This window comes from Sciurus carolinensis, chromosome 15 (genome assembly GCF_902686445.1).
Source record: "Sciurus carolinensis chromosome 15, mSciCar1.2, whole genome shotgun sequence".
NCBI classification, from domain to species: domain Eukaryota; kingdom Metazoa; phylum Chordata; class Mammalia; order Rodentia; family Sciuridae; genus Sciurus; species Sciurus carolinensis.
The window spans coordinates 1,675,874-1,698,992 of NC_062227.1; the positions used below are offsets into that span (position 1 = coordinate 1,675,874).

Genomic DNA, 23,119 nt, shown 5'->3' on the forward strand with positions numbered 1-23,119 from the left:
CCAAAAGACAAATGATCTCACTGATAAGTGGATGATGACACATAATGGGAGGTGGGAGGGGGGCAAGAATGGAGGAAGCAGGGACTGTATAGAGAGAAAAGAGGGGTGGGAGGAGTGGGGGGGAAGGAAAAAAAAACAGAATGAATCAAATGTCATTACCCTATGTAAATGTATGATTACACAAATGGTATGCTGTTACTCCATGTACAAACAGAAACAACATGTATCCCATTTGTTTACAATAAAAATAAATTAAATAAAAATAAAAAGTGTCCTTGAAAATGGCACTCATTTGATGAGGAAAATCAATACTTTTAACTTCTATAGAATTATATTTGTGTTACATAAATGCTTGGAGACACTTGTCTGGGGTAAAATATAGGCTAAGTAAAGCAAAACACACAGATGTTCAGCATACAATTCCATGAGTGAATCTGGGGCACCACCCGAGGATTCAGACATGGGGTGTTGGCATGGCTTAGAATGTCCTGATGCTGCTTTTTCCCAATTCCCAGTCCCTGCCAGAGACTTAAGAATTACAGTGGACCTTGGTCATAACAAAGAAAAAATTACTCTGGAGTACAACAAGTTGAGCTACAGGAGGTCTAAGATGAAGAGAAAAGATGTCCAAAGCACGGAAGAAAATGCACCTTGAGTAGGAACAGTGTCAAGAATCATGACAGACATCGTCAAGCATTATGGAAGTCAGAGACATTGGAGCAGCAGGAGGGCAAAAGATCTCAGCCAAAAAACTATCTGTTGAAACTATCCTTCAAAGAAGGCGAACGTAACTATGCTTTCCTAAGCCAACGAAAGCTGAGTACAACAAAGCTGCACTACAAAGAAGTTCTTCAGGAAGGAAGATCACACTGTCTGGCAGCTCCAGCCACAGGGAGGAATGGGGAGCGCAGACATGGCAAGCGTGGAAATGCAAATGAACACAGAACACCCGGCACTGCTCGGGTCCGGAGAGGAGTCCCCCTGGCTTTGGGCTGCCTTTGGTGGGCACATGGTCCACCTCACTGACAGGGGCTCTTTTATTTGACATAAAGGATATACAGTCAGGCCCAGTGGCACACACCTGAAATCCAGCCACTCTGGAGGCAGAAGGATAGCAAGTTAGAAGCCAGCCGGTGCAATTTAGTGAGACCCTGTTTCGAAATATAAAATACAAAGGACTGGGGATATAGATCAATGGTTAAGCACCCGGGGTTCAATCCCTAGTTACCTCCGCTCATCCACTCAGAAGAAACAGACAATACAGGTTGATTATCTTTATCCAAATATGCTTGGGAGTTTTTCAAATTTGGGAACACTTGCGTGGACTTTATAGCTGAGCATACCTCATCTGAAAATCTAAAATCTGAAATGCTCCCAAATCCAAAACTTTGTGAACATCACATTGAATTAGGGATACCGAACCTGTATAAGTACACCCAGGGATATATGGGTATATATATCCTTCACCCAGTTTTCCCACCAATCACTTGGTGGGCAGTAAACTCCTTGAATTTCGAAGTCTCCTTAAAAAGGAAACCTTGGCCCTGCTGGCTAGGCTTTGGCCTTCAGGGCCTGCAATCTGCACTCCAGCAGCATCAGCAACCTTCTGCTGGTCACCAAAGGTGCTCCTCTAATTCTGTGCTCAAGAGGCCAGGGTCACCACAACACCGCTTTCTGCCCAACCAGGACAGAGCAAATCGAATCCCAAACATGTGCTCTTTGATTGGTTCACCTTGTCAGCTACAACTCAGCTCTGGGGCAGCCTGGCTTCCTGGCCACCTGCACATCTCATGGTTCAGTGATACTTTCCCAAGTTCTGACAAGCAAGCCAGGACGAGTGGCTGTTCACTAGGTCCCACTGTGGTGCACTGGCCTCTGCCACACATATGGCATTTGGTCCTTGGTAACCAATGCCTCTGGGCCTCTAGCCTTGATCATCTAGATCCTAAATGACCTGGACTTCCATCCTTGCAGATATCGCAACAATTTCCACATCCATTCTACCACCTGCTGACTGCATCCTGCAAGCTGGAGTTAGGCTGGGCCCTATGGTGACACAGTTCATCCTACAACACACTGATTCTTAGGATGCCCTAGGCAGTCTATTACTCTAGTTGGTAAGTAGTTGGTAAGGTTGGGGTGCGTTCTACTGGCTCCATGCCAGCGTGTATTGCTCTATGGCAGCAAGAAAGACTGAATATTTGGAGTCCTTCTGCCACTGATAATAATCATCTTCCAACTGATTAATTGGTAATAATCTTCCAACTGATTAATTCAATAGGGAAATGGGCACATAAACCTATTCGCACAACAAGGCTTTGCTAACTTCCTGTATTATTCCTTGCACCATGTTAGAGAATGAATTCTGCTACTTAACCACTTAGGTGATTTTGTCCAAGTCCTCTAGAACCTCTGTGCCTCACTCTCTCACTACATATACCTGGAGAATGTCTCAAAGTCAAAATCAGCGTTCTTGAGGTGTAGCTGTTATTTAACTGGGCAGTGTAACCCAAGGGTTCTTATGAAATAATTTTTGACTGAGTGCTAAGACTGTAGAGCTCAGGGCTTCAGAGACCTTGTGCATTATAGCTGCTTGAGATCCTTTAAAATGCAGGATGTCCTGACCTTGGCCCCAGAGCTCTGATTTCCTTGCTTGGGGTGGGTCGGAGCAGGGGTGCATTGTACAAGCGCCCTGGGCAGCTCCACGGTGAGCTGGGGCTGAGAGGCAGTGTGGTGGAGTCCAGATGAGGGATGCTGGCCGGCCCACAGCTGGACTGGCTGAGGAGGGCCGCAGACGCAGCATGTGTAAGAGCAGCAACGCCTTCCTCTAATCAAGGAGCCAAATGGGTCTTTATTTTTAAGAATCGTTACGTTTCTTTACTAGTTACACAGAGTAACAGAATGCCTAGGACATGCTAAGAATCAGTGTGTTGTAGGATGAATTGTGTCCCCTCTGATGTTCGCATGCTGAAGTCCTAATGCCCAGACTTCAGAACGTGACTCTATTTGGAGACTGACACTTTGAAGAGGCAATGCAAGTAACTTGAGGTCCTATGAGTGAGTCCCTGGTGACCTTAAGAGAAGAGGAGATTAGGAAGGGTCTGACCAAGGTGACCAAGGGTCTGACCGAGGGCGACCATGTGAGACAGAGGGGAGCTGGCCCTGCACACGGCAAGGAGAGAGGCCCCAGGAGAAACCACCCCTGCAGCCCTGCAGCCACCTCGACCTCACACCCAGCCTCCAAACTGCGAGAGAAGGAATGCCTGCTGTTGGTCTCCGGGCGCGGTCAACAAATGAGCATGAGGGATTCCCAAGGAACCTCTGCGTCCTCCGGACATCCTTATTCCACAGACTCCTGATCAAAGACACCTTTCAGGAGTTCTGGCGGGGCTTTCATTCAGCCCCTATGGACTTCACGCCTACCGGGCACTGGCACTGTGTGGGTGCTGGGCCTGGGCCCTGCCCTTGAGTAACACATAAACCAGAGGGCAAGAGGACCGGGTAGCGGAATCACACTATGCTCTGCTTTCCAAAGCTGCAAAATCAAGCCCTTCAAAATGCTGCCTGCCTGCTCCGCAGGGTCCCTGCCAGATGACTTCATGCAAGCAGAACAGTCCGGGAAGTGCAGGGCACCGTACAGTCACCCAGGACCCCTGGACACACCGTCCTCTGAAAGCCACACTTCACGTGCCTGTCCAGTGCCTCTGAGTGAGCGCAGACAGCCAAAGCAACTGCACAGGAGCAGCACCTGCGTCCAGTCACCCTTCCGGCTCCACGTTTATTCAGCAGCACAGTTTTCTTAGAAAAAGTCACCGACATGCAAAGGGTGGCCCTGACACAATAAGCAGAAGTATTCACAGACATCTATGGGGCGTCAGAGACAGAGGCGGCAGGGTGCAGTGACCGCTGCCAGGCAACGGGCCCTGAGGATGGGGCCCATGTCCGTTCTGTGTCTCAGAGAAGCACTCGGCCCCAGGAGGAAACCTGACCTTCATTTGTTAAAAGCATAAGGTATCATCACCCTTCCCAGTGAACCAACACAAGCTGAAGTGTTAGGATCACTTTTAACGCACCACGGTGTGCTCCTGCAACACCTGGTCGTTGTGGATCTACAACGTACCAGGCACAAGTTTGCAGTGTGAGGACACAGTCAGGGCAGAGCCACAGCCCCCACAGTTTGCTACGACTGGTTCTTCAGACGCAGCACAGAGAGCCCGTGCTTACGGTGGTGCAAGGCAAGGGCATTTCAAAACACTTCTCTCTCTCTTTGATCTTTCAATTTTCAGATTCAATCTTTTATTTCTTCACTCCTCCATCTGACAAGGATTTGTTTCCCCTTGATCTTTATTTCCTACTTCCCCTAATTTTAAGAAAGGATTCTAATCCTGTTGTGTTGCCAACAAGCCAAATGCAGTGGAGGTGATGTTATACGTCAGTACCAAGCCAGCCTGTTCTCGCAATCAGAATCTGCTACTCCGTGTTTGGCTGCTTCCTCTCACACCCGTGGGAAGATACCTGCATGCCAGTCCTTCTCCCTTCATGGCGTATTTGAACTTAGATGCACCAAACTGTTTCTTTCCCATAGCTAATAAAATCCTGGCTACTGCGTGTCCCTTTAGCATTCTCACATGTCACAGGATCAACTCCCATTTTAAATCACATGCAGCACTTTGCGGGAATCTGACATTCTTTTCCCAGCACCCAGACCCTGCCCCTTTGTCAGTCCCTTGGCCTGGAGAGGCCGCTCCATGGCCTCAGGGGACAGTGCACAGAGCGTGCCATTAGCTACCCTGCAGGTGTAGCTCCCAAGGAACACCAAGTTTTCCACAATCCTTGCTGTACCTGGGTTTTACTAAAAAAGCAAGACATGGTCCATTACCAATGCTGTTTATTGCTCTTCTCTCGCAAAGGGAAGTAATTTGAGCTGGCCAGCAGTGCCCTGTCCTTGAAGGTTAAATACCCTCAAGGGCACAGGAACCTGGCCATTGTTCCTGAGGGCTTCCGGAACTTGTTTTCAGCATCCTCTGTGAGCTCCCAAGCGCTCCTTTATGACCTGGGGCATCGGCGGAAGCACTAATGCGCCGTGCCCCCCATGCTGGGTGCTCCCTGCTCAGTGCACACGTCCACGGACAGGAGGAAGGGATTTGAAATAAGAACTAGGAACGGTCTGTGTGCCAAGCCCACAGGGCGCCCGCAGCAGTTCCGTCCTCGCCGACCTGTCTGATCTCCACTGTGCAAAGTCCATGGTGTTCTCTGGCTTCCAGCAACTGCTGAGCAGTAATGAAACAGAGGGAAACCTGCGTGGGCAATTTAAGCACGAATATTTGATCTTCCTTGTACTTGGTGACCTACGTTGATTTTTTTAACACCCTTTATCATATAAGAATATGTGAATGAAAAGTCTGTAAACCAGAATAAAGGCAGACTTGCTTTTGCACCCCTTACTCCACAAACCACTGGAACACGTGATCCGACTGTGGCCATGATTATCAAGGCACTCTTTTAAGACATTCGGCTAATCATAGACTCTAACATTTTAGATTAAATCTTTTTTTCTTCATTTATGAAATTGCCAGAACCTCTGAGTATGGTACTTTCCAGAAGGAAGGGCTCTGAGGATGTGGCCAAGTGTCACATGGAGAGGGGACATGCGCTGGATCATGTGGGCGGCCGCTGAGATCGTAGGGAACTTAGGAGAGAAAGAGGGAGGAGGAGGGGCATGATACCCAGGCTGGGAGACTGCTTGCCACTGGCCTCCAAGGTGTGAGGGGCAGAGCCCAGCATGCAAGGGCCCTGCAAGTGCCAATGCCCAGCCTTCTGACTCCATTAACCTCCCAGAGTTGCTAGCGCAGCTCCTCAGGCTTCCCCCACGACTTCCTGCAGCTCCATTTCTGCTTGGCTAAGTAGGACTGGCACTTGGGGTGCCATGATGTCCCACCCACCACCAGCCCAAGTCAAAGCGCCAAGTCGGGCACTTCTGGTTTGCACGTGTGCAGAAGAGTCGTTTTCCTGCCGGCGCCCAACACGGACGCATTCCTGTATCTTTCTAGAAAAACGAACTCTCGAGCTCTTTGGATGGTGGACAAGATCGTGGTAAGCGACCGTTGTCTAAACTGCCTGGTCACTGCAGGGTAGCTTTCGAAGACAGTGGAATTCCACATCTCCAGCTGCAGGCTAACAGTAAACAGAAGGTGGCCAGAGAGGCCGGGCAGAGGGACACCTACGTCTCACAAGGTGGGCTCTTTCCACGGGTCTCAGGAAGCCCTGCCTTGGGACCTGAGGCCTCGCAGGCGGCTTTCAGGATGCCGGGACCCTGGGACCCAGGAAGCTGCCTCCAGCCTCTGCCTCCGTCTTACCCCCCGGAGCTATTTCTTTGTTACCTTTCAAAGTGAAAAACTCAAGAAGCAAATATGCACCTGAAAGGGAGCCTAGGGGAGGAACTCTGGCCCTGAGCGGAGACCCGGCTCAGCAGGCGTGCGCCATCCCTCGCTGAGCTGAGCCGCTGTGGGAGGCAAGCCCAGGGTCGCAGAGGCCCCCATGATGGCGTTCCTGTACGTGACCAGAGACGCTGGCCCTCCGCACCTGCTCCCGGGACCGTGGTCTCACTGGCGCAAGGTCACATCCCATCTCTACAGGGCCAGGGCCAGTCCTCCGGGCAAGAGCTCCCCAGAGGGTGCTCAGGGATGTGGTGTCTGTGTGACGCTCACTTCCTGCTCCCTGGTCCCCCCACTCTGGAGGGAACACTTTCTAGTCCTTTCTAGGAGAGTCTGGGAGAGCCTGGTGCCCAGCACCGTGCCTTCTCCCCATCCTCACATCCAGGACCCTTGGCGGGTGTGGGCACTTCAGGTCGAGCTCCCGGGCAGACCCACAGCTCAGCCTGGAGGCCCTGGAGGCTGTAGCGGGGTCCGTGTCCCGGGCACAGCTCCCGCACTCCTGCTGAGTGTCTGTGGGAGCCCCTGCTCTCTCGCAGGCCCCCTAGGGTGCACTCTGTCCAGTGCACGGATCCCAGGATGCCAAGGTCCTCCCAGACCCCGGACCCCCACTGCACCCAAGGAGAGCACCCAGCCCTGGCGCCTCTCCACCTCTGGCTCTCGGTGGGAGACTCCAGGTGCTGGCATTTCTTTTAATTCTTTTAGAATTTTTAAGTATTTGTTTATTTGGGGGTGCCAGGGATTGAACCCAGGAATGCTTAACCACAGAGCCACATCCCCAGTCATTTTTATATTTCATTTAGAGACAGGGTCTCCATGAGTGGCTCAGGGCCTTGCTGAGTTGCTGAGGCTGGCTTTGAACTTGTGATCTTCCTGCCTCAGCCTCCTGAGCTGCTGGGATGACAGGTAGGTGCCAACACATCTGGCTAATCTTTTAAAAAATTTGTTTTTAATTGCACATATGTATGAGGCAGAAAGTGATATTTCCATCCACATCATACATTGTGTAATGATGAGATAAATTTAGCTTCATACCTTTATCATTTCTTTGTGATAAGAATATTTACCACAAATAGCTCTCCTTTAGCTATGTTGAAATATTCAACAAAATACTGTGAAGTATAGTTATCCTACTGCACAACAGAACACCAGAACTTACTTTTTTTTTTTGGTCTAACTTTGTAGCCATTGACCAATTTCTCCATGTATCTGTCAACTTTCTGCTATGTAACAAAACGCCTGAGAAAACTAACTTATAAAAAGGAAAGGTTTGTTTGTGCTCACGGTTTTGCAGGTTCCAATTCAAACCTGGGCAGACATCATTTCTGGGCTCTGGCGGAGTGCCCGATGGAGGCCCCACAATCCCCGCGGACATGACTCTGCCTGAGAGCATTTTATAAGCCAAAACATGAAGAGTTGCCACACAGTCAACGGATACGCTGTGTCCGATGAGTGTAAGCTCAACCGTGCTTAGATGACAGAGGGATCTGAGCAGCAGAAGCAGGTGCCAGAGTTCAGTGGGGGCAGGGGACGGATGTGAACAGAACTCCAAGTACTGGTAAGACTCAGAGGGGATGATGGGAGAGAATGAAGGACCAGGAGTCACCGGCTGACCTCCAGTCTAGATGTGACCGGGATCTGCCGAATCAATGTGTCAATCAAGAAGCCCATCAATCAACCACCGAATGCCACAGGGCCCCAGGGGACGCCTGGTCAGAGCCAACCATGCACACTGGAAGCTCTGGGAGTAAGGAACAGAGGTTAAAGGAAAAAAAAAAAAAGAAATCAAATTGACAATGAAACAGGAAATAGCATCATTTAAAATTTAATTTTTGAGATAATTCGGACTTTGCATGAGAGCTATACCTAACAGTCATCTGGAATAATCTTCAACTTCATGTTCTATTTGTATATTTTCTTCTCTTCTTTTTCAGCTGGAGAAAATTTAATTTAAACAACAGTCTTAGGTAATGGGCTGGTGGACAAATGGGAGTGCAGGGGGTTTCAGTTCCATTTGGGGTCTTCTTTCACAATTACGCTGTACAAATAGACACAGAAATCATTAACATGAACTGAAAATAGCCACTCGCGGTGACTGCAGGGCTCGCAGTGACCGGGATGTAGCATTTAGAGTTGCAGTTCGATGCTGGAGTTTCAGGTTATGGCTTGCTAAATGGCTTTTCCATTTGAGAGTTTTGAGTTTTATTATTTGTTTAAGAGTAGAGTAGACTTAAATATAATCACTGGATTTACTAAAAACGGTTTTTACTAGAGTGGTCTTTTTTGACAAATTCTTGAAAATCTATAACTGAGAACGATCCTACAGAACAGGAAGAAGTACTATTTTGGTTGCTACCGGGTAACAAGCTTCACGTCCCCAGAGTCATGTGAGCACAGCAGGACACCCCCAGTTATGTTTACCTATATAAGCTGAGTCCCGTACCCAAAGGGCTGGGGGCTGGAAGAGTTTCAGGTGTTGGATGCTTGGGATTTTGGAATATCTGCATACATGTTATGAGGTATCGTGGTGACGGACCCAAGTCTAACCCGGAATTCATTTATGCTTCACATATGCCTTACACACATAGCCCGATGGTAATTTTATACAATATTTTAAATAATTTTGTGCATGAAACAGCTTCACAGTATGGGACTTCCCATTCATGAAACTGAATCCGTGTGAAAAAACTTTATAATTTTGGCCAACCTCAGACTTCAGATTAAATCTAGATGCTGGTGTCCGTGGCTACGGGTGGCAGCATGACTCGCTGCAAGTTCTACAAGCTGTCATTCATGCTCTGCTCCAGAAAATGACAGTAAGGAAAGTAGGCATTCTGTACAGGTCCGCCTCACCTGTGGGACCGCACAGGTGTGCCTGCGGGTGGCTGTCAGAGGTGGGGTTATTGACACGGACTGTGGGCTTTACCTGGATGCCCCGTGACCATGTGGGATTAAGGACTGCAGACATCAAAACTCCACAGTCGTAGGGAGGGTCATTTCCTCCCTCGTCCTGACCAGCTCTGCATGGCACACGGACACCCAGAGCTAGCCATGGAACCAAGCAGTTTGTCATTTGGTTTTCCATGTGCTTGGGACTCCATCAGAATACACTGCTGGTAGCTCAGCAAACATTTGTCAAGTGCCCTTGTGCCAAAGAACACGTGCAATGCCACAGGAAGCAGAGTAGAAGGATATCTGAGCCAGGACGCACATCCCACGTTACCTTGCCTCTCCAGCACCACCAACTGCAAGCTGCTCCCCGGGTCACGTAAACGAGAATTGGGAGAACATCGAGTTAGCCGTAAAATTCTCGTTAACTTGTAAGAGCATCAAATTGCCAGGAAATTGTGTTAATTTTTCACAGTCACAGTTAAAATCTGGTTCAGGCCTTGTGTGTCTGGACGTGGCTCACGGGCAGCCCCCTTTGGAGGACCCCTGCCAGCTCCGGAGGGCGCTCTGGCTTCTCTGCCACGCCCGCTCCGCGGCTCCAGCCCAGCCTCCCGTCAGGCCTGCACACCAGGCCCTGCTGGCTGCTCAAACGCGAAACCAGGCTTTGCCTGGCTTCCTCCCAAGCGCCCGGCCACACTCCACATCGGATCCAGCCCACATCTGACTGGCTTTCCCTCCAAAATGGACTTTGAAAGCAGGCCCTTTCCTGTCCTGGCCCCGCCGTGCGCCCCCCGCCGGCCCACCCAGCCGCCTCCAGTTGGCCTCCCTGCCACTCTGGCCTCCAGGGAGCCTTTCAATAAGCGAGTCAGACTCACATTCTCCAGGACACAGACCTTGAACAGGGCTCCATACGCCCAGAGTCGAGGCTAAACATCCACCGAAGAAATGAAATCCTGGTGCGCGTGGCAATGGCCGCACCGCAGGACACCACGCCACCGGAGGAGGGCGGGCACGAAGGACCAGGGCCGCGGCCTTGCTCAGAAGCAGTGATGGAGGCACAGCCTCGTCCCCAGAGGCCAGGCGGGGAGGGCAAGCGGGCAGAGGCGCTCAGGCGGCCTGAGACGGGGGCCTCCTGGGGTTCCACAGCCCTGGGTGCCCTGCCGCGGCCTCAGAACTGGAGGAGAGGAGTTCAGGGTCCCCCAACATGAGGAGACAGCAGTGCTGGTGCCTGATGGACCCTCCCACTCCGCATCCAGGCGTCAGGTCACCTCACGCACTCCACACACACGCGCGGCACTGAGGCGACGCTGAGGTCAGTGCCCTGCCACAGCTGGAAAAGGCTGCTCACTGTCCGTAGTCACTCTCCTGTCTGCTCTCCTGTCTTGGCTCCTCCACAGCCTCTTGCGGGCCTCAGGGCCTTTGCATGTGTTTCCCTCTGCCTTGAGGACCCTGTGCCTCCCCATCTCTGACCTGGGGTCATGGTCAATTTTCTCTTCTTCAGAGAGGCGTCATGGGGCCCCTGGGAAGGCAGACCCTCCCTCACCCGTCCTCCTCTGTCCCAGCCCCTTCATTGCCTCAGCAGCTGGTATCACCTTGTGGTCCGGCCCAGACACTCTTTGTCACCTGCCTCCCTGCTGCCTGCCACCTCTGTGAATTGCTCTGAACAACCTACTTCACTTGGAATATTTTATCTATCTGAAATGTGTGGCATATCTTACTCCCTTTGAGGAACAAGAGGGGCCATTTCTTTAGACACAACTTTCAACTTCGATGCTTTTCGCGCTGTGATCTTTCTGCATTGCAGCCATGGAACCCACCCCTGCAGCTATCAATACCAAGAGACTGAACTAAGATGCCCTGGGTCTGAACAGACGCTGGGCACTCTGGCCAAGTTCACGTGCTTCACTCCTCAAGAGGAGACTCCAATCTCACAAAGGCCAGCAAAGGAGGAGACCCGTCAGGAATCAAGAGAAAACTGTGCTGGTTTTACCTTCAGACTCTAAAATCTCCCTCGGCTGTGGACCACACTTCACAGCCCGTCTGAAGGGTCTCCCAGTTCCACCCACTCACGTCAGGGATGGGAAAGCTGAGGCCCAAGTGGGCCTCTTGCCAGGCTGAGACAGCACTGGGACGGTCACTGGGAGGACATGTGGTGGTCAGCAAGCTCAGCACCCATGTGCCCCGTGGCTCCACTGAGCTGTATTTCTATCTTGGTGTCTGAAGGCAAAACACCCAGCTGATCTGTGCTGAGTGAAGAGGCAGCCAGAGTGTCCTCGGGTAGGTGCGGTGAGGACATGGCTCCCCGGGCAGAGGCTGTTCTGCCCACCTTAGGGTGACTCCAGTGGGGGGCAGAAGTGTACCTACAAAAGCCACTCTCAGAAGACAAGGACCTCGCGTGATCACCACGTTTTTATTCATGGGTTTAGCCCCAGTCACTCTGCAAAACACACTGGTTCTTCAGCAGGGTTCCAGAAGCAATCTCAAGTTCACCGAGATGAATTCCTGCTCCTGCCGTTTTTCCATCGGCCCATCAGGACCTCGTGCCAGCTCGCATCATCTCCAGTGAAATCAGTTCCATGCATCCTAACTTTAAAATCAGACTCCACTCTTAATTCTGACATTTCCATTACCAAAAAGCAGTTGGTGAGTACTGCTGGAATGTTTTGATTTTGGTTCAGTGATCTTTAAACAAGAGCTGAATTTTACAATGCTGGAATTTATCCATTATAATATGTTAATGATCTTCACAGAGGTAACATTTGAATTGTACCATTTTTACGTTTTTTCAAGGTCCAGGAGACATATTCTAGGTATTTAACCACCAGTCTGACACAGCGACTCGACACGTCCTGCCGAATCACATGCAGGGCTCAGGCAGCTTCCAGAGGAGCTGGGGAAGTCCTTTGGTTTCTGCAGGTAAACTGGTTCTAGGTCCTGGAGGTGGAGAACCGGACATCTGGCATGGGACATGGCGGGCTGGCTCCCGGCGATGGCTGGTCATCAGCCTGGGACGTCCTTCTGTGTCTGATGGTCCACTGGCTGCAGGGGTGACTGTGGTCCAGACCTTTCTCCTCACCATCTCACCGTCAAGTTCCAGGACGCAGACTCCCTGCTCCTTCTCTCTCCCCGACCGACATGCTCACAGGCACACCGCCCGCATACTGAAAGCTGATCCCAGTGTCGGGAGCCGACCCTGCCGCCATATGCCACAGTGTGTGACACACCTGACATGGATCATCTTCTTTAACTTGAGCAACAAACCTAGGAAGTGGCTGCTTCTGTGAGTGGCAGGACGTGGACCCCCGAGGAGCACAGCAGAAGGCCTCAGTTCCTACAGGACAGAGGCTCACGTCTGGAACAAATGAAGCGTGGTGGTCTCTTAAGGAGGCTGCAGAGGCTCAGTGGTCTCAGCCTGCAGCCAGAAGGTAACGGCATCTCCCATGCCTCCTGCTCACCTGGGAGTGAAGGTGTGCTGGATCCCCTGCTCTCTCACAGGGTGGGGCAGGTCTTGGCTTCTCTTTTCTCAGGTGTAATATCAGTTGCTCTGCTGGCACATGGCCATCCAGTGACCCTGGTCTTCAGAGCACAGGGGTAAACACAGACACTTCTGGAATGGATTTCAAATACAAAGGACGGGTTCGTGTTCATTCAAAAAGGCAGTATGCTGTACGTACCAAGGCAAGCGTCCTTCAGTTTTACAGCATTACTACTTACAGACGCAGAAAGGTAGCCCTGTGCACGCAAGTGTGCGTGTGTGAATGTGCACACACAGGCATGTTCTTCTAAACTCCTCTCCAAAGGACTTTTGAAATCAGCTGCATGAGGCCTCTTCTGAACCACTCCTCTTAAAAGAACCCACCCTGAGCACGGGATGGCTGAGGATGGGCATGTGGGATTCGCAGGGAGAGGGGACGGTGGCTGAGGCCCACCAGCAGGCACCCTGGTCCAGAAGGCAGAGTGGGTGCGGCTGCTGTGCCTCCCATTCTTGGCGGTCAGCACACTTGAGGGACCGGGCACCCTTCCAGCTGGTCAGACGGGACGAGCGAGGGAAAGTCACAGCCAGCGCGGAGGGACCCTCCTGAGCCCCACGTGCACATCCCCGCTCTGCCCAACACAGAGCGGCACTGTGCTTACCCTCACTCAACACACGAGGAAGGTGAGGCTCAGAGGCATGAAGCGACTCACCAAGAGCCCCAGGGCTCGTCCGTGCAGGGGCAGACTGAGTTCAAGTTCACAGACTCCCCAGTCTAGACGCCAGGCCGCCAGGACTCGGGCAGGACACGGGCAGGACACGGGCTAGCGGCGCAGGGCCTCTGCCACGGTGGGAAGGCGCCCCCTCCAAATACCCAGGGCAGGGAAGGGGCAACCTCCCCTGGGACCCGGGCTGGCATGCGTCTGCGATCACCGTCACAGCCAGTCTGACGCTGACTTGGTGAAAGTGGCTCCTGGCCTCGGCGTCCAGAGCACGGCCCCAGGCGCTGGAGAGGCACGCTCCATGACAAGCGCAGGGTCCTGGGGACTCTCTGCTGCCACAATAACCGCATTTCACTGAAAAGGAGAGCCAGTCTCAGGACGGACGGTGCAGGAGCCAGGCTCGCAGAGCGCACGCCAGCAACGGGGCACTTGTGTCTGTGACCAGCCAGGCCAGGAGAACAAAGGTTGCTGGGCAGTGGCTCTCCAAGGAAGGCAGACCCTGCTTCAGAACTGGCATGCAGCCCAATGGCCTGGGGTGCCCCGCGTAATTAGGAGCACAGAGCTGGCTGCCCAGAACGCACAGAGCCAGCCGAGACGCGAGCTCTCCCAACTCCTACCCAAAGCAGGATCTGCAGGCTTCACTGGGTTGGTTAGCACTCAACGCTTGAAAACTGGAACCAGCTGACACTGGGCCTGGGTGAACTGAGAGGAGAACAACTACCTATCATTTTATTTGGACACTTTAAAAAAATTCAAAAGCTTTGACCGAGTTATTTTTGTGCAAATTCCCCAGGGACCCTGGTGCTGGTTCCTGTCTTTGGTCACTTCTCCAATGAGTTCATCTCCTCTCCCTGAAATATTGAAATCGAAAGTTTTACTTTACCCCATTCTGACTGAAAGAGCAGCGGCATGGTTTTCTCTATGAGAAAGCCGGGCAGGTGAGGCCAGATGTGGGGCGCACACCTGTGATCCCAGCAACTCAGGAGGCTGAGGCAGGAGGATCACAAGTTCGAGATCAATCCCTGGGTACAATCCCCCCGTACCCACAAACAAAAACTGGGTGAGGAGTGAAGTCCGTTTATGAAATGAAATGCACCGTTCTTAGGTTTGTTTCACCTAGTACCACTCTTACCACTGACTCATTAGTGGAACGAAAACAAACTCATAGACTAACCCTGGTGTTGAGCGCTGAGCACATTGTAAAACCACGCGTCCAGTGTTCACCACGCTGCGGCTTCCTGACTGCGGGCGGAGCGTGTCGCCAGCACCAGCAGTCAGCTGTGCCGTGGAGCATGGTGGAACCACCTTCCGGGTGCGTGGCATGCCAAGTCATCTTAGAAAGCAGGCGATTCACCCTGGAGTGTGCGCACGGGTGAAGCTGAGGCTCCTGCCCACGGCTGCTGTGAGAGGTAGGTCCATGAGGCGTGCCCGGCAGGCAGCTCAGAGAGGGCGCCAACGGACCCGTCATCACGGGGTGGAAAACATACCAGAGACCACGAATATGCACAGGAAGTCAGTCCGACCCCTGCAGAATCTCCACAGAGGCTGGGGAAGGAAGACTACCATGAAGAAGTCAGAATTCCACGGAACGGCTTCTGGAAGGACGCTGAACAGGTTCCCCACGTATGTGCACGAAGCTGACTTCTGAAGGACTCCAGAGGCCAGGGTCCGCCCCTGAGCAGCCACCACATCTGCACTCCACACGTTTGCGAGAGGCCCCGCAGCCCATGTCCTGTTCCCTCTGTGCAATCCTACAGCTGGGGTAAGTTATAAAGAGGTTTGCTTTGGCTCATGGTTCCAATCCAAGCTTGAGGGGCCACATCTGGCAGTGACTGTCTTGCTGGCAATTTTGTCAGCTTGCAAAGAAGCTGAGAGAAACCATCATTGAGCTCTCGCACCGCCACCAAGAAGGAGGTCAGAATGAAAGGGGAATACAATCTAGTAAGATGCAATTTACATTTACAAAAACCACCTGAGAGCCGAGGGAGAGATTTCTGGTCCTGAACTGTGAAGTATGGACTCAGTGCTACAGGGTCAGAGGAACTCATCATGGAATAAGACCCACTATGCACTTTCCATGTCTGAAAGGACCCTCTGTGTCCAGGCCCCTGCAGAGGGCTGCTTTGCTCAGAAGTTGAAGGAGCGACAGGCCAAGGAAGCTCAGTGAGCAGAGCTCTGGCGGAGGCACAGCCCCTATTAATGACTGAGGAGGGCCTCTGATTTCCGCAGGTCTCTCCTGGGACAGCGAGGCAGGGCGGGAACACGAGAGGCTTTGGAATCAACTAGGTAGGTGGCAGTTTCTTAGATACAGTATAATATGTAAAGTTTTTGACATTTCCATACAAACAGGCTGTTAAACACTTAAATAATTTTGTAAACAGATTTCCTAAGGTTGAGTTTCTCCAAATCAGAAATACCTCTGATCCAAGTGAGACAGACTTAGCCTGAACGTCCATTAACCAATGGCATGGGCACAGGTGTGCGCACAGACACACACAGCGGGACTTCAGGTCACAAACTCAGGTGTCAGGGACTAAAAGGAAATTCTTCTCTTAAGAACAACCAGACCTTTACAGAGAAATAGTCTGAGGAACAACTTGTGGTTGGCTAGTTTCATATGGCGCACCCCCTCCCCCTCCTGGCTAATAGTTCTGAAGATATGGCGCCATCCCTGCTTCTCTTCCGGGATTTTACCTTCCCGCCGGCGGGAACTTGCACCCTATCAGGAGCCCAATAGCAGAACACAGTCAACCAGCCTGCGCCTCGTCACACCCCTCATTCCCTCAGCACATAAATACCCCTGTGTGAACAATAAAAATTTGCAGCTTGATCAGAATTCCTGTCTTGCTGTCACTCCCTGTGTCTCTTGTCCCTTCATTCCTTCTCTCTTAGGTTCGCCGTCCTCGTTGATGTCCCGCGGGTTGGGACACTCAGGTAAGGGGGCCAGGAGCACATTGTGCTCAGCTGGCTGAAAACACCATAAAGGCAGATCAGCACATGCAAGGAGAGCTCCAGCAAGATCCGCCCTACCTCTCAGGACCGGCCCCAGAACCACAGCCACCCAGGCAGAGTGCATCACATTCCATTTAGGGTCAGTAACCTGCCTGCATGGAAAGTCATGACCTTCAAACTGTTCAATGATCAGTATTTTTTTGTCTTCTGTAATTTTAATTTTTACATTTTGTTGGAGCATTATAATTATACATAATAGTGGGATTGGCATTATTACCAACTTATATTTTCCTCCCTTGATTTTTTTTTTCAGTTTTAAATCACTTTTATTGAACTGATTTTTAACAGTATCACTTTAGATGGTGGCAGCTGTCCCAAACTGAAACAAAGGCATGGAGAATGTCACCCAACATCCTCAGTGTGATCCAGCACGCTTTTGAACTTGGGAGTATAGTTAAACTTTTGTCGTTACATAATCAAGCAAATAGTGGTACATACTACATTAGTCAAAAGATTCTATGCATTTCATTAAAAAAAATCATTTTTAAGTGGCTTCAGCTTATCAACAACCTCATTGACACATTCCACACTTCATGCTTGCAAAATGAAAGGTGGCCTAAAACTAACTCTAAGGATTCTTACTTACTGACATTAATGAATATCATTCAGGGTTGTAGGAATTGAAGTTTAACATTTTATAATATAAGAAGCAATAAGTTACTGAAATCTGCTGACAAGTTGCACTCAAACTAAATACATCTTTGATACATTCAAAAGACATTTTGCACATTTTAATATGCTAGTTTATATGCTGCAGTGCAAAAGTGACATCCTAATGTTTCCCGAGCTTTAGGAAATTAACAACTTTCTGACTATTACTCTCAATTTAAAATAGGCTCTTTACTATACCAAGCCATGTTGAAACTATACAATTAAATTAGGATTTTGGAGAACTTAAAAGATTGGTCACTTATGCTAGCATAGGGTAATGAAAAAGTTTTCAAAGCAAAAAATATTTACAATGCTACAAAGGATATTGCAGATGTGCGTGTAGAAAGACGATCAAAGATAACCTACTAATTATCGATTTATCACAACTATCCCTTCTCTTTCAAAAATATTACGCTGAAAGACTTTATGGTAAGTTATTTAGCATTAAATACACTGACCTGTAGTATATTACACATTTTAACATTCTTCCATAATGCCCAGTAAGAAGGAATAAATGGAATAAAAGATGAAAAGAAATCAAGGGAAAAAACATGCTTTAGGGAATGTTTTTGAATATGTATGTCAAGGGAAATGAAAATGATTTCTCATTAGAACGCCCTATATCCTCCAGATTACAAAGATCGTGTTGCTACTTCAATTTTTTCTTCTGCTTGTAGTATGTCAGGATCAACATGAACAATTGAAGGTCGTAGGATAACTTCAGGCCCTCCACCATATTTAGACTGCAGAAAATTCCATGTTGCTTCAGAAATTTGACCAAAATCCGCTCCTTGCCTGGGCATCACATTATCACATTTAGTGACTGCAATTTTAGTGTCGTCAATAGGACCTGGAGGATCTCCATCTTTACCCTTCACAAAACTTTCCCATTCTCTAAACCACTGCATACTGATGCAATAAAATGTAGCTGGAGAGTCCTCCTCTTGGAATGTTCTGTTGAGCCGAATAAATGTTTCCAGTTCAGTTTTCCTTCTTTTTTCAATTTTCTCTGCCTCAATTTGGCAAGTGTGACAAATGTACAGATGGTTGATAGCTGGTCCTCCTCCATACCTGCTATACAGGTTATCCCAAATGTTCTGAGGCAGCATCAAAACCAAGTCTTCAATGTAACTAGCTTTTTGTGGAGGAACACCTCCATGAATACAGAGAAAGTCATTATTTGAAATAGGGCCAGGTTCAGCAAAGGTCTTAAATTTATTCAGCCATTGTCGAGAAATGTGAAACTGAGGGAGGCTGGGTTCCATTGTGTTCAACAAATTTGATATCCTTCTCCTCTCTTTTGTGCCTCTTCATTCTCTTCCTATAGAAAAGAACGTAAGCTTCTGCATTTTGTATGGTAGATTCTGAAACTTCAGTAACACTCTGCTCATCAAATTCACACCACAGGTTATTTAAGTTGTTTCGGCAGTAGGCTATATAGTGTCCACTACTTGCAGTCCCATGATGACAAATGACTGACAGAAGATCATATGTCACAATCTGAGCTGGACTATCCTTAGCAAGAAATGGCTGAAGATCCAGGCCTTCTAGTGGAAATGAAACATGAGTGCTGATTTTGATTTCAGTTCGTGTTGGAATCTTTTAAGGTGGATGCATAAAATCTCGGGAAACTTTTGTACTTTACAAAACTTGACTCCATTCCTCAGCTTTTTGCATTTTTCACAACTGTACATATTGTCACCTTCTAATTCATCTCTGGCAAAGAAGGCAGCAAGACAATCTCGCAAGGTTACTACTGGACCCCAAAACCAGCTGTTCACATATTCCATGAAAAAAGCTATCCAGCCTTGTGGAGCGTAGACTTCACCACATGATCCTGCTTTGACTATAGAAGTTGGATGACTAGATGAATGTAGCTTAGCAAGGTCTTCTTTGCCAGGAATTGGCAAGGACAGATCTCGAAAGGTCACAAGTCAGACACTGTACTGAACTAATGATTGTTCCATCAAATATGTCTGAAATAATACTTCTGTATTTCTTATGCTGTTTTTTTCTCTTTGGAGATGCAGACTGAACTTTTTCGTGTGTGGATGCCAATCCTGGCCACGAATTCCCTGATTTAGGAGGGCTTGCTGATAAACGTGGATTAACACCTTCATTTGATGGAAGGCTCAAATGAAGGTGTAGACAGGTCATTCAAATGGACATCAATGACATATTCTGAAGTTCTGCCATGGATTTGCACTTTGACCGTTTCCTGGTTGTTCAAGTCGAGTGTTTCAGACAAAGAGTCTCTATCTTTATCTAATTCTCCTTCAGAATTTACTTTATTAATCTTATTGCACATCTTCTCTTTTTGCCAATCTTTTGATATTTCTGAATTGTTCTCATCATCCTGAATTAACATGGTTGTTTCATTATTTTCTTCAGAAAAGCCTCTGGAGCCATTTTCATTTTCTGTTTTATCACTGCTGCTACGAGATTCACAAGACTGACAATCTACATCTGACTGGCTCTTTTCTTCTTCCATGGTCTCCTCCATAGTTACGGTTTGAGTATCTTCCTCTACTTCCATGACCTGCTCTTTCAGTTCTTCATGAAGCAGATCCATTAAACATGGAAGGAATTCCTGAGCATCCTGTTGAGAATACCCCCAAAAAGTTGGATTTACAGTTTTAATTCCTTGAAACAGATTAGTAGGCACAACAGATCCTGGTCTTCTCTTATGCCACAATTCTGTCATTAGTTTGAGATAACTTTTACAAATGGCTGGTTTCTTATCTGTTCTAGCTAGTCCTCCACAATCAAGAAAAAACTGAGTCAAAGGTGGGTAGTTAGAAAGAGTCTGCACAGCTGCATTCATATAACAGGTATTTCCAATATTCTTCAAACCTGTAAGATCTCTTACCTTAAGTTCATCTTCTTCTTCCACTTGTATATCCAAATCATCAAATACAGCAACCAAAGGAGTTTTTAATGTTGTGTTACTCGGTATTTTAAAATCCTGGACACTGTTTTCTTGTATTTGCTGAGGTTGTCTTACATGAGGCAATGAAGGCTGAGTTCCTAATTTTCTATCCCAAAATACTTCTTTGCTGCAAGTATAACACTAGACTTGAAGAGTGGTGAGGTTCACAGTTAGATTATGCTTTGTCTCCTGAGAATGTATGGTGCTGTGATCTACTTGTGATTCACCACAGCCAACATATGAACACCTATTTTCCAGATATGCCCAAAGATTTGGTCCTCTGACTTTACAATCCTGACAGTTCCATGGAATTTTTGTATCAAATCTTTTATTATTTCACCAAGTGAATCCAAATTAGGACAATGATTTCGAAAAGCTGACATTTTGTTAGAATTTTTTTCCTGTTTCCCAAGGCTTTCCAACTGAGGCAGTATCTATTTTGGTAGCATTTTTATCACAGGATGCATTGAGTAGTTTTGCATCATCAATGGTGGAGAGTAGTTGTCTTTATTCTGATGATGTGTTCTTCATAAATTAAATGAAACAACGGTAAAACCATCTGCTATATTGCCTCTTTCAAGGACCAATCTCTAATTATCTTTTCAATCCATTCGTGGAAATCGATCATTTCAAGTTTTAATCTCTTGAGTAAATTTCACTCATATTTTTCTACAACACCATCCATTTCCTCTTGAAATAACTTTTGGCATCATAGCATTACATGTACATTCTCAAGAAAATCTCTGCAAACGCCTCTTTTCCTCCCTTGCTTTCAGAGAGAAGCGGTATCGTGTCAAGAGGGCCGAAAAACGGCTCCACGGCGCTGCCCGCGGGATCCCCACCTTCCAAGTCGGCCACTTCCTGCAGCAGCCACGGCTTCTTCCGGTGTCTGCCTCCTCCCTTGATTTTTAACACAAACTTACTCAAAGATAGGAAATTACAAGGTGAATATTCTCATGCAGAGGAGGACACTGCAGACCCAGGCTTAAGATCTTCCACGCATTCCAAACATTTTGACCAGGGCATTTTGTCTGCTAAGACATCAGCTTTCAGCATCCCTGAGACCAGGGTGGTGGGGTTCCGGGAGTGAGGCTCTGGAATGTGCACCCACGTGCACAGGAAGCAGCAGGGAGGTTAGGAAACATACTGAATTAGAACTCAGAACCAGGGTTCCAACCCTGCCCTGCAAAATGCTAACCAGGCAAGGTGGGGATCTGTGTCTCTTCAGTGAAATTCAATATTTTAATGAAAAAAGTAAATAGAACTAACATTATCAATACGAATAAAATGAGCTGCATGCAACCAAAAACTGTAATTCTGATAAAAAATTATATAACATGAAACTTTAAAAAACTGTGAGAACGAAGATTAATTATTCCAACATCTTCATTTCTCAAGATAAAAGTCTTCTCTAAGAAAGTGAGAAATGTGGCCATGACTGCTGTGCTGTGAGCAGGAGGCAGGGGACGCCATTCTCCAGAGGACACACCAACTCCAGGTGACGGGAGCACCTACAGGACACACTGACTCCAGGTGACGGGAGCACCTACAGGACACACTGACTCCAGGTGACGGGAGCACCTACAGGACACACTGACTCCAGGTGACGGGAGCACCTACAGGACACACTGACTCCAGGTGACGGGAGCACCTACAGGACACACTGACTCCGGGTGACGGGAGCACCTACAGGACACACTGACTCCGGGTGACGGGAGCACCTACAGGACACACTGACTCCGGGTGACGGGAGCACATACAGGACACACTGACTCCGGGTGACGGGAGCACCTACAGGACACACTGACTCCGGGTGACGGGAGCATCTACAGGACACACTGACTCCAGGTGACAGGAGCACCTACGGGACACACTGACCCCATGTGATAGCAGCTCTCCCTGCAGGACAGGAGCCACTGTCTCCAGGTGCAGGTGCAGTGTGCCAAGCTGCTCATTCTGGAACCTTCCCCACCTCGTGTTCCTCTGGGCTGCTCTGCTGGGCTGCTCTGCTGTGCCACCCCCGGCTCTGGATTGGAATGTGCTTCTCTCCTCTAAGGTCTGCCCTCCTGCTCCTCAGGTCTTCCTCCTGCCTTTCAACCTCCTGACCTGTGGATGGCCCATCTCCCGAACTGTGCTGAATGACAGGTCAGTCGCTCATTCCTCTCCTTCTCTCAACACCCTCCCGCATGCTGCTTGCTGGCACAGCTAAGCTATAACTCTGTGCTCATGCAGCCTCCCTGGGGCTCATTCTGCCGTGTTATCATGAGCAAGACTGCGACTTCCTTACCCCCAAGCCTCCTGCTCCCTCTCCTTTCCCAACCAGAGCTGGACCCGTTGGCACAGGCTCTGAACCTTCTCTATACCCCTGGGCCTTGGCATGCCAGGCCTGCTTCTCAGGAGGAGCACAAATCATATAGAGTTTTTGAATTGATGCCTAATATGAATTTTCCATCCACAGTGGGCGTTCTCGGGAGAAGCTACCCAATATCCACAAGTTAATCCTCTACTGAACTGCAAATTTTAGCTGCTTATGCTACTACTGTTGAAACAATATTACATTTATTCATTTTACATTATGTTCAATCTACTCTCAGGATTACATGACACATTTCTCAAGTTTAAACACGTTGGTGTATTCCTATCCTTCGACACGCTGGTGTGCACACATTTCGTTACATCCTGTTAGTCTGCTTGCCATTACTATAACAGAATACCTGAAATAAATCAACTGATATGAAGGGAAAGTTTATCTTGGCTTGCAATTTCAGAGTCCAGTTCAATTGCTTTGGGGTCTGTGGTGAGGCAGAACATCATGGGGGGAGCTCCCAGCTGCTCATCAAGAATCAAAAAGAGACAGGAAGGGGCTGGGGTGCCTACTGCCCACAGTGACCTATCTTCCTTGCATCAGGCTGCACCTGCTGAAGGTTCCACCACCTCCCAGTAGAGTCTCAGGCTGCACACAAGCCTGGAGGACTGGGTCTTTGGGGATACTGGAGATCCAAACGATAGAACA

General features: G+C 48.8%; 2 protein-coding genes across 7 annotated transcripts in view; both read right to left on the reverse strand.

Moving 5' to 3' along the window:
* Piezo2 (piezo type mechanosensitive ion channel component 2) overlaps positions 1–23,119 on the reverse strand; it is a 365,623-nt gene that overhangs the window by 246,259 nt on the left and 96,245 nt on the right. The gene's annotated exons all lie outside the window — the stretch shown is intronic.
* On the reverse strand, positions 17,810–20,302 carry LOC124965678 (ubiquitin carboxyl-terminal hydrolase 33-like). Its single transcript, XM_047526794.1, is given in 5 exon segments — positions 17,810–18,485; positions 18,487–18,760; positions 18,763–19,103; positions 19,105–19,307; positions 19,309–20,302. Coding segments are annotated over 5 exon segments (2,187 nt in total). The 5' UTR covers positions 20,002–20,302.